The sequence below is a fragment of the Mycetomoellerius zeteki genome, unplaced genomic scaffold, assembly GCF_001594055.1.
Source record: "Mycetomoellerius zeteki isolate Tzet28-1 unplaced genomic scaffold, Tzet1.0 scaffold98, whole genome shotgun sequence".
Lineage (NCBI taxonomy): Eukaryota > Metazoa > Arthropoda > Insecta > Hymenoptera > Formicidae > Mycetomoellerius > Mycetomoellerius zeteki.
The window spans coordinates 3,132,022-3,143,837 of NW_017258021.1; the positions used below are offsets into that span (position 1 = coordinate 3,132,022).

General features: G+C 31.4%; 2 protein-coding genes across 4 annotated transcripts in view; both read right to left on the reverse strand.

Annotated features, from left to right (window-relative positions):
• Nucleotides 1-130: 130 nt before the first annotated feature.
• On the reverse strand, nt 131-2,322 carry Gas8 (Growth arrest specific protein 8). The gene is made up of 8 exons (XM_018460918.1): nt 2,289-2,322; nt 1,830-2,047; nt 1,501-1,762; nt 1,114-1,374; nt 855-1,022; nt 703-789; nt 419-628; nt 131-346 (listed from the first exon to the last, which is right to left on the reverse strand). The coding sequence occupies exons 1-8, from the start codon at nt 2,289-2,291 to the stop codon at nt 131-133; spliced, it is 1,425 nt and encodes a 474-aa protein (XP_018316420.1). The 5' UTR covers nt 2,292-2,322.
• Nucleotides 2,323-3,352: 1,030 nt separating this feature from the next.
• fbl (pantothenate kinase 3 fbl) overlaps nt 3,353-11,816 on the reverse strand; it is a 9,178-nt gene continuing 714 nt past the window's right edge. Inside the window, exons 2-13 of one of the 3 annotated variants that reach the window (XM_018460920.1) lie at nt 10,135-10,310; nt 9,150-9,337; nt 7,156-7,336; nt 5,938-6,116; nt 5,677-5,850; nt 5,426-5,593; nt 5,289-5,365; nt 5,031-5,207; nt 4,786-4,921; nt 4,602-4,715; nt 4,409-4,528; nt 3,353-4,227 (exon numbers count right to left, since the gene is read on the reverse strand). In XM_018460920.1, coding sequence (XP_018316422.1) covers nt 4,475-4,528; nt 4,602-4,715; nt 4,786-4,921; nt 5,031-5,207; nt 5,289-5,365; nt 5,426-5,593; nt 5,677-5,850; nt 5,938-6,116; nt 7,156-7,279 — 1,203 coding nt within the window. In that variant the 5' untranslated portion in view covers nt 7,280-7,336; nt 9,150-9,337; nt 10,135-10,310 and the 3' untranslated portion in view covers nt 3,353-4,227; nt 4,409-4,474. Of the gene's footprint in view, nt 4,228-4,408; nt 4,529-4,601; nt 4,716-4,785; nt 4,922-5,030; nt 5,208-5,288; nt 5,366-5,425; nt 5,594-5,676; nt 5,851-5,937; nt 6,117-7,155; nt 7,337-8,537; nt 8,872-9,149; nt 9,338-10,134; nt 10,311-11,816 lie in introns of those variants that run through there. The other 2 variants (XM_018460921.1, XM_018460919.1) reach the window with 2 other exon arrangements.

Consider the following 11,816-nt stretch of genomic DNA (forward strand, 5'->3'; position numbering starts at 1 on the left):
ATTATTATTATCTCTTTCATTAAAATCTATAAAAAATAATGATAAAACATGTACTTGTCAACACGATTTTCTCAGACAAGACATATAAAATTTTCACAAATCGATTATATATAAACATTTTAAAAATGTATTACTGATTTGCGGTAACGAGGCCAGCGGGACCTAAACCCAATTTCGCACCGGTTATCTTCATCCTTAGAGGCTGAAACCCAAGTTCAGCCTTGGGAATTCCATATTCTTGCAATTTACTCTCATAAACTGCTAACAAATCGTCATGTGCTTTACATACTTTCGCTAATTCATATTGTAGGTCTTGTATCGCAGTATTTTTTCTATTGAGCATATCCTACAAAGAAATGTTATTATCGTAGTCGTATTTAATTCATATAATTGTGATAAGATTGTGTTTAATGTATACCTCTAATTTTTTATTCATATTAACCACCGCCGCAGGATCCAATTGAGCAGCAGCTAACACTTCGCTAATCTGCGCTTCACGTTGCTCCAGTAAATCCGATAACTTTTCTAATTTTTTTTCTAAGAGTACATTCTTTAAACCCGTTTTTTGTTGCAGTTCAAATATAGCCGACACAAATCTAGAATGTAACTCGTCTCTCTCGGATTGGCACTAAATAAAATATATTAGAAAGATATATGTAGGTTTTGAAAATGTTATATGTATTGTATGTTTAAATATCTTACTTTTTCAAAACGTAGCTCAAGAACTTCATTTTCCCATTTTAAATTTTCTAAATCCTTCATCACTGCGGATAATCTTCGTTTTGTGTTCTGTAATAATTATTAATTCAGTTTTTCATAACGCTATTATATAATGATGTGTTGTAAATACCAACAACTAAGCATTGCTTGTCTTTCTCGTAATTTGCAAGTTGACGATTAAGTTCGGTAGTCGTTTCCTGCAAAGCTTTCAAGTCAATCAAATATTTTTTATTTTCTGTTGTTAATTCCCGTACTTGCTTCTTCATACGTTCCTCATTGTTTCTCATCATTTCCATTTGTTCCTATTAAAAGATATGCTACGTTAATTGAAAAATTGTCGATTATTTTCCGTGACTCTATAATTGTAAAATTTATAATAACGATAAATTTTACCTTCATACTCTTAATTAACGATAAATTATTCAAAGTGATATCATTGTAATAATTTTTCATTTCAGTAAATGCATTCTCGTGATTCTTTATCAGATTCGCGATTTGCGTGTTCTTCCTCTCCTCCACTTCAGTTATCTCCATGCGATGCTTCAATATTAAGGACTCATATTGGCTTGTTAATTTTTGTTCGTACTTTTGCTCCAATTCTATTGCTTCAGACTCAAATTTTTTTATCATATTGTTCATTTCCTCTGAATTATGCTGCATTTTGTATGTATAAAAATGAGCGATTTTTTTTCTCAATTACAATTTAATAAATATTTACATATAAGGAAAGATAGAGAGAGAGAGGGGGGGAGAAAGAGGGCGAGGGATTGTGCGCCTTACCAATTTTAATGCGCGAATTTCGTTCATGTACGCCAATTCCTGCTCTTTCTGTATTTTTTTAAGCTCGGTTTTATCTTTAATAAGCTCATTTTCTTGCACAATATGATCGTCTTGTGCCAGTTTAAGAGCAACCAGATGCTCTGCTTTGGTTTCAGATAAATTAGTCTGATGTTCATACATTAAGTGCTTCACTTTCTGTTTGTATAATTTGAGTTCAGCTTCGTGATTTTCTACCAATTCCTCTTTCTCACGTTCTTTATTTCTAAAGAATTTTAAACGCATTTACGTTTATTGGTGATTCAAATGATCATTTATTATCATTAAAGTACCTGACTACAGCACGTGCTTCATCCAATTGATGTCTCGTAATTTCCCAAAAAGTTCGTAGTTTGTCCCTTTCTAGTTGAAAAAAGTTTCTTTCCTCCCGTTCCCGTTCCATCTCTTCCAATATCTTATGGGCATATATTTCTAATTGTTCCCTATTCATTTTTGTTGTATCTACCCCATCGACATTATCTGTCGCTTTCCCTTTTGCTTTCTTGGGACCCTTTTTATCAATTTTAAACAATTAACACACAGTTAAGAAATATATTAATTTAGAGAGAGATAAGAATGAGATAAGATAAGAGAACAGAATGGATAGAGAAGAATCATATATAGAATTATATAAAAATGCTTGTAGTAAAAAAGTATATATTAATAAAATATTGATACAAATAATGATAATCTATTGTTGTAAAAAAAAAACTTATAATAGGTTATATAATAATTAAGATTAATTAACTTACCATTTTTATTGGTATCAAAAAAGATGTAAAAAGGTTTATATAATATACTAATCTGTTTAAAGAATATAAAAAAAAGTAATGAATAATAATGGTAATGATATCACTACAAAATCTATAGTCTCACATCAGCTGACTTATGTCTGCAGAAATCAGTCTGCTTGACATTTACAGTGGCACTGTTTTGTAAGAACGTTGCTAAGTAACCGTGTCTTGTATTCTTGCATGGTGGAAATAACTTCCACCATGTATTCTTGTTCCTTCCTAAATATTTATACAAGGTGTCCCGTAAGTTTTTACCAATCGCTGTTGTGTAGATAGAGCGGACTAAACTGAATCGAAAAGTCCTCTACCATTTTGCAATTTTCGCAATGCGAAAATTAACGAGATATTAATTATTAAAAATCGCTGAATATTGACTTTCAATAATTTTTTACTCAAGTACTATCAACTTTACAGAAAAACGGCGAGAGACAAAAATTGTTGATTTTCTTTTTATAAAGTTCTAAGAATTTTTTTCAGAATTTTTTAATACCGTATTTTCTCATGTTGGTAAAAATAAGAAAATGCAGTACTAAAAAGTTGACAGAAAACTCTGAAAAAATTCTTAGAGTTCTATGAGAAGAAAATAAATGATTTTTGTCTCTTGCAGTTTTCTGTAAAATTGATATTTTAATTGTAGTATTTGAGTAAAAAATTATTGAAGATCCATATTCGATAATTTTTAGTATCTTGTTAACTATTGCGAAAATTGCAAAATGGTAGAGGACTTTTCGACTCAATTTATTTCACTCTACACAAAAGCGATTGGCAAAAACTTACGAGACACCCTGTATATGCAGATTTCATGCGACTTTGGATTCCATGTTCTTTCAAATATGAAATATTTGTAAAGTATATATTATAACACGATATGAGACATAATATATGTCTATATCTGGCATCTATTTTGTTATCTATTTAATTTATCACAAAATTTTATTTTTATCGTAAATAATACGAAATAGTATGGGTATACATACGCATTTTTCATTGTATATTAAAACGATATTTTATTTAAATTTGTTTGGCATGCTTCCACAATACATTGCAACAGAAATAAGCTATTCGCTTGTATAAGGATACGCTTGTGGTAATATTAAATTACTCGATAAATTATAAATAACATATTCAAAGATTTATTAATTGTCACATTTCAAATAGAAAATAAATATATCACGATTATTGTTTTCTAAAATGTGTGTACGCATTTTTTAATAATATCAATATGATTATCACTTATTGCATCAATATTTCAATCATATTTTTCATTCATTCACATTACACATATTTCTCAAAAACAAGATTTAATGTTTGACACATCTGCTTCGACAACTTCCAGTATGTATTGCATTATATCACTGACGGAAGCGTATATTTTTTTTATTACAAATCGTGATTTCACTGGAGCAGTATAAAAAATTCTTAATTTATGCAACTGTCAAAGCGCATAAATAATGTTCCATAAAAAAAGTTGTATTAATATTTAATTAAAAATTCGTTTCAAAAGATTCGCCTTGTAACATGCAATGCATTAACAACAAAATTACTAATATTAACAGTGCGAAAGTATTTACCGCTACATAATGATTTTATTCGATTATAAATTTACGAAGAGAAAAAATGTGCAAGTGTAATAACGATTGCCATATTACTTATATACATAAAAACCTGTGTGCACATTTGTAGAAAAACTTTACAATATAAATTATGAGGTAGAACTAGTCTATGCGGCATGTAACAAACATCGGAAGGAGAGGCTATCCTTAATCCTTTTGGATTTGGTCCATTATAGATTCTATCTTTGCCGAGTTGTGTTAGATTGTGCTCGTAATCAAACAATTATAGCAAAATAACTACCCTCCGACCAAAATTAAAAATATTTTAACACAATTATTTGTTCCTACATTAAAATAGTAATAAATTATACAATGACACTTGACAAATATACCCTTAATCCTACTACGTAAATATCAAGACTTTCCATATTAATATAAATGATTACTCGATAAATTGTAGATTCATGAATAATTGAAAAAAATGTAACAAAAATAAATATGATTATGTCGAATAATCTTGTTCACTCGAGAAATGTTCTGCGAAGTTGGTCATATGGAATGCTATATGTTATATGACTATTTCCTCATCGTTTAGCTCGATTCGCCATTAAATTGCAATAGACATCCCACCGCGCCGAAATAACCCTGAAATCAAAATATAATATCCTATGATATCTGAATAACATTTTAAAATATGAACTTTCAGTTAAGTTTTTACTTCATGTTCCAAAAACAAGGCTTTCAAAGTTCCTTTAGACCAATAATCCATAGCATAGGCCAACAACTTCATTGATATGGGATTTACCCTGAGAAAATTTCCTACAAATACAACCTAAAAACGAAAATTGTTATGCATGATCACTTTATAATATTATATATAACACATTATATATTTTTATTACCCTTTCAATTTTTTCATTAACAGCACACATACGGGCGATAGAACCGATATTATTTGTGATAGTAACAAGAGTTGCACGCGCCAGATCTTCCTTCGTGACAGTATTTCTACGATCTTTGGAATTCATTTGTCCAAAACTAAAAATAATAAAAAAAAGGGATACAAAATAAGAATCAAAATAAAGAAATTACATCTTAGAATAGGAATTAATAACTGTTTTACAATTGTACATGCTCGCAATTGTACCTGCTCGCAACTAAATCTCCAGGAAGACCGAAAGGACCATAATCACCACCGTATATATCTTTAACCAATTTATCCACTCTTGTATTATCGCCTCCTGTTGCTAATTCTATTGCTTCTTCAAAGGTATTACATCCAGTAAGAAGACAACATAATCCCAAGAATGTACCGCCACCTAAGCTATAATTAAGAATGTTATTACTGATATTACTTAATAATAAATATCTTAAAACTACAAAATACAATATACACGCAATTTACCTTGTCCCAGATATTCTTTTATAATTTTCTGGTCCATATACAGCTAGTATGCTTACTCCGGAGCCTATATTAACGAGCTGCAGAAAATAATCAATCAATAATTCCACCAATTAAAAAATATTTTTATATACTCTTACCAAGAATGGATATGGTTCAGAAAAGTCATAGGGTACTTTTTGGCATTTGCTGTCATCGGTAGGATTCGACCAATAATAGCATTCATGTGGATTCGTGGTCTCTATGTAGAGCATCCCGCGTATTAAACTATCTAATTCATCAAATTTGGTCAAATTCATGTTTACTTCCTGCCAAAGATATTTCATTATTTTAATAATTATCATGTTGCAATTACAATAAGGCAAAGACAAAGATAGATAATTTTCCAAACCTTTTTAAAATTATCTTCAAATTTAAAAGCACCGCCCCCAGTGGCACAAACAGTAGTCACAAGATTTGCCATACCTTTTGATTTTGCTAATGCCAAAAAATTTCCCATTTCACTTGTGGGAAATCTAATAAAATGTAAGGTTCCTCGTCTGCCTCGAATGCAGACGTTATCCATCTGAAACAATCATCGAAATAATTATCAACAGGTTTATATAATTAATAAATTATAGAAAGTACAAGTTAAATATTTAATAATGTTTACTTGTAAATGCGTATCACGATGGCCAGTTTTCCCATATGCCGAATTTTTAGTGAGATATCGACGAATATTTTTTAATGTCTCAACTTCTGCGTCCGCTTCATCTCTCGTTATATCCTTTGGCTCAAAGTACACTAATTTGCTTAATGTACCACCTATATCCATTCCAAACCAAGGCATTGCTGCAACAATAATATTACGATTAGTATTTTACGATTAGTAGCTTGTAATTTGTGCAAAAATATGTTAAAAATACATGTTTATAAAAAAAATGCAATGATCACTCAAAATTAAAAAAAAGCACAATTTTGCAAAAATAGTGAGATTAAATTTTTAGAAATGTGATTATTAATAATGGCATGTCATGCAGAAAATTGTGGTAACAAAATATAAAAATATATATACAGTAAGAGAGAATTTATCTAATAACAAGTATTCTTTTAGATGACAATCAAACAAATTAAAGATAACATTCTTGTCGCAAGCATCATCTACTTTGTTATGAATATTATTTAGCTTAACAAAATTCAACATTTGATACTTTTTACAGAAAATTAAGCAGTGATGTTCAAACCGATAAGCATAGATATCCATGCGATAAAATAATTATCGTATATAACTCTTCATAGTGTTAGATACAGTATAAAGACGCAGTATTCCCAATGTATATAATCATTCAAGTATAATATTCATAATATTAGACATGGTATAGATATAGACAATAATAATAGACACAGTATTAGTATTTCCAGTTTATATTGTATGTATATAGTCTTTTCCAGATATAATATTCACAGTTTCATTAGTTTCGACTGCTATTCTTAACTAAAAGTTGATAATAAAATGAACTAATAAACTGATAACAATTAATAGTCAGCCTTTCATTAAAATAAATTTGAATAAAGATTAATATTATCGATATAATTATATTTGCAAATAGTTATATAATATAAAGCATTGAAAATACTGCAGGTATATACAGTAAATATTGTATCGCATGGACACTACACTCGTCAGTTTGAATTGATTTAGATCATTGCTTAGTTATTTACATTATATAGTCAATCATTTCATTTTTATACGCAAAAAATTGAAGAAATTATAATCATGACGTAAGGTATAAAATACGAAACACATTTGCAAACGATGCAGCAAACAACGTATACGATAAAAAGTATAGTATAATAAAAAGTAAAAAATTGGCAATCTAAGCACACATACAATCCACTGACTCACAAGGAGATGAATGATTCCTTGCTTCTTTGGCCATGGTATTGGCAGCAGAATATCCGTTAGACTGCATGTCTTTTGGAGTTAAATTGTTCTTACGGCTATGCGGACTCATTGCTCAGAATAGAATAATTCACTGCAGATCCCTCTGTTATGATAAATAATGTATTCGCTGAAAAAGATACATACATTTAAAAACAATTTTAAACGAAATTTCGAACGAAATAATATCTTATGCGTCTATCTTTATGACGTTATGTTGAAAACATTATGCAAATACAATTCATAAGATTTCTCTTAGTAATCAATAATGTTCTTTTTCATAATCCAAATGTGGAGAACATTTAAAACTTTAAACCGTTTACATGCAAAGAATTATTTTCAAACTAAAAGTCAAAGATCATCTTTTTCATTTACGCACACAATACGTGAAATACACGTGACGCGAAACGCAAGAATACATTTACATAAGTAACGCGTGTTCACACAAGTTCATGATATATGCACATTTTTATCCATCTTTTTAAATCGTTTTATTATAATCAGCTTGTACTATATACACTTATTAAGATTGAATTAAATACAAATTTAACTTGTTTTGTTTATCGTTAGTCATCTGTTACTGTTTGTTATAAGAATATTGAAATTTTGTTGAAAAATATTTTGTGCAAATTTGTATGTATCAAGCACTAAGATTCGCTTTGACTGAAAATAAGAATCTTTTTCTTATTAATTTGCAATTCTACGTAACAATTCGTATCTTCTTGAAACAAAATCTCGAGAGTAATAATTATAAATAATGCCTCATCGAACAATATATAAATACAGTTTCTGTTGAAACATTGCAATATCAAAGCAACAAGTAGATTGGCCGTGCTGATTGAACGTTTGGAATTAAATTTTGATTACACGCGCGAGTATGAAAGCACTCGGCTTCTAAATATTCATTAGCTATATTCAAACGATAAGCATAAACGCGCGATATCGTTACGTAAACGCATATGATAAATAATTAATTATCCAAGCGATCAATCTCCTGTTTCTATCATGACATTGCTCTCATTTTGCAACTCGCGCAAATTACTCTTAACGTTCGCCGACTTATTATTCGCCAACAGCATCTTTCAACACGCCGATATTCTCAACTCGTTGCGACAAGCATCTTCAAAAGAACATTGTAATGCACCAACTAGGTATTTTATACGATGCGTCGTCGTCGCCCCGACGTCAAACGTCACGTCGAACGTCACGTCGAACGTCACATTGAACGTCACGCCGAGCCGAGAAATCGCGTTTAGCGACGAGAACTCGCCACGAGGAGCGATCGAACGACGGTGGCGTGATGTCTCACGTCAGGCCGGCGTGACACTTACTCATCAGATTTGCGCGAAAGCATCGGGAACGGCACAAGTAATACACACCACGACCTGGACGCTCCCTTCCGTTCCGTTCACACCGTCCGACTGACCACGACTGATCACGACCTGCGACTTGCGAGTCGACCGCGATGAGCGGAGTGCACGATTGCACTGACTACAGCACCTCGGTGCTGTATAAATAATACCCCAGCAATATAACTGTACAATGAACGAGACGTCGACGGAAATGCTACGATGAGGAAACGCGGCGTTCGTCACACGTATAGCAAATTCGATTTTGCCGAGCGCGCACCATCTCGATGAACACTGTAAAGGCTGCCATGCATGAAATAATTTTGAGTTGGATAAAAATGTAACATGTGATCTTGCCTGAACTAACTTGCCCGATAAAATAAAGTTTTTAATCCGCTAACGTGATGTCTTACTAATCTTTAATCGCTTGTATACGACATTTATATGTCTTTTGTGTCATGGCGCAGACTCTTGATGTGCACGCACTTCTCAATGCGCGATTAAATTCTCCTAAATTCACTATTAAGGAACGTCCGTTAACTCGAGTTTCGTTTTCTTCTGTGAGTGTGTTCTGTGGGGCATCTTTCTTATTACCTGACATCACGGTTGCTTCGGACCGTCGAAAAAATATCACGTGCCATGGCAAAATTGTAGGAACAACGCGGCGGCGAACAGCTGATCGCCCGTTGACTCTTTCCTTCCTTTTCTAAAATGGACATCCGTCCTTGTTAACGTTCTCGTGCAGTTTCCTTCCTCTTTGACCAGTTCAGGGTGTTTACTGTCTGAAAAACCTAGTATGTAATTTTCAGGGAATTTCTTTTTTCCCTTGAAAATCAAGGAATTTCATGGAACTGTATACCCCAGGAAAAGAGGATACAACTTTTTTTACGACCGTTCGGAGATCATTGTATTATTCCTACATTTTTTTCTGTATTTTTTTTCTTCACGGAAATTGAAAATTATCATAACGACACTCAAGAAAAAATGGACGCATCAAAGTAAAGAAAATCCTTATTCATATCGTTACGAAATATTGCCGCTGTCAGTTATGCTGCTTTAGTCATTTAAAAACTAATTCAGAGAGATGGATCCTCGAACGGTCGCAAAAAACAATCAAAGTTATATCTTCCTTTTAAAATTTTACTCTTTCTGAGAACATTGTTTTTCTTTATCATTTTTTTTCTTAATAATACAAAAAGTTGACGCTTAACATTTGCGTGTGACACGCACATTCGTGTATAATATTCATGTACGTTCTTACCGTAATTTTTTGCAAAAAAATCGGATTTAAAAAATATTCCTTTTTTTCATTTATAAATCTCTTTTAAAACATGTTCTCATTCTTACATTATTCATTAACGCTTGTTATTCATAATTTTCTTACGGAAATTAAAAAAGTGTTTAAACTACACGCAACATTAGTTTTTTATTATTATCCAAAGTATGTATAACGTTTATGTGATAAAAGTACTTTACGAATCAAGAAAAATTATTCTTCCAAGTTATAATTAAATATTTCTCTCTCATCGATTTTTTTATTCTACTGACAATTTTTTTTTATATAATTGTCTATACCTACCACGTACCGATTTCTGGACCGTGTTCTTATCGCTTTATATCACATCAATATCATTTTGTTTTTCTGTCACTGCGACACGTACACATTTCATTTCTGTGAGATTCTGTGAGATAAGCGATTTAATGTCTGTTGATTTTACCATCCTTCGTCGCAAATCATTTCCTGTTTTACGTAATCTTGTTGCAAAAGATCGTTCACATTAGCAATTTGCTACTCGAGTTTCAAGCTAATCGGTTTTCAAGCGATATAAACATAAATTGCTCAACCGTCACATTAGTGAATCGTGATACCGTACTTCATTTAAATATTCTATACTTTCTCGCACTCTCTCTACCACCCCTCCCCTTGTTTTGTGACAAAGTAATAAATCGCAGACTTTGAAAGTGCCTAGACTTTGAACGGTAAGAAAAACGTTATAAAAAGATGTGAGACAAGCAAAAACGTGTTTAAGATAATTTTTCGTTGGAAAAAAGTTCTGCAAATTTATAACAACCACGACTCGTAGCATTAATTCTCGATGTTAATATCATTGCGGATGAAACCGTAAAAATTATCATGACACGTTCACGTTTGTGATCGTTCATACGAAGATAATAGTATACTCAAAGACACAAATAACAGAATCCAATTAGACAAAAGATAATCGTATGTTTACGTAAGATTTAATTAAAATGTTATGCTTGTTATTTCCTCCCAAAATAGATTAACGTTAATCTCAGTTTAACTTATTCTTCACCTTTTTCTAACTTTTAAAACTAGAGAAAAAAATGAAAAATAAGTTAATGAGAACCGAGATAGTTAATATACATTGGCGGAAACGAAGCATTAATTTAACGATTGTCACAAAAAGCAAGTTATGTAAAATATACTTCAATTTACTAAATTTATTCATTAATTCTCTTCGGAAATATTTTTTTTCTTATCCCCATACATTCTTATCAATTCAGAAAAGGTCGATATAAACTAAAAGTAACATAACATCAATGTTATAATCATTAAGTGTCAAATTTCAGTTAATCAGTAATTATAATTCTCTCAATAACTGACAGAATTATTTAAAATAATATTTCTAACTATACAGGATGTATTTTGAATAAGTGTCAAATATTTTAGACACATATATACAGGGTGTCTCTTAAATAAACGTATACTTTAATCCTGGAAAAGGATTTTCGAATCTGTGAAGGAGAAAGAAGTGTATTTGTTATACAAAAATTATACGATTTAGTCGGTAATACAGACTGCTTTAGGATCCCCTTAAGGGGATCCTAAAGCAGTCTGTATTACCGACTAAATCGTATAATTTTTGTATAACAAATACACTTCTTTCTCCTTCACAGATTCGAAAATCCTTTTCCAGGATTAAAGTATACGCATTAATACGTGTTTGTGAGGTAGAGTTTATGCCGAGAACGACTAAAAATTTCGAAATTGATATATTTTTTACCATTTCTTAGTGTAACATGGCGTCTCAAGCTGTCAAGTCGTGACAATATTTGCTTAATACGAAAGTTTTCCAACCTGTACTTACGAAATAGAAATCCACAAACACACACACACACACACACACACGCGTAATTTGCACGAACAAATAATGTCGAGTTCTTAAAATTAAATTTAGGGCGGAATCCATAGACGTTGCTCAAGATTCGAGATGGTCTTAAGCTAGTGCATAAACCAAT

Bases quoted from the DNA above. Each gene is read 5' to 3' on its own strand.
- Gas8 (XM_018460918.1), bottom strand. The intron at 1,763-1,829 runs GTACTTTAATGA...AAAATTCTTTAG, and splicing joins GAAGCACGTGCTGTAGTCAG to AAATAAAGAACGTGAGAAAG. The intron at 629-702 runs GTAAGATATTTA...TATTTTATTTAG, and splicing joins TTGAGCTACGTTTTGAAAAA to TGCCAATCCGAGAGAGACGA.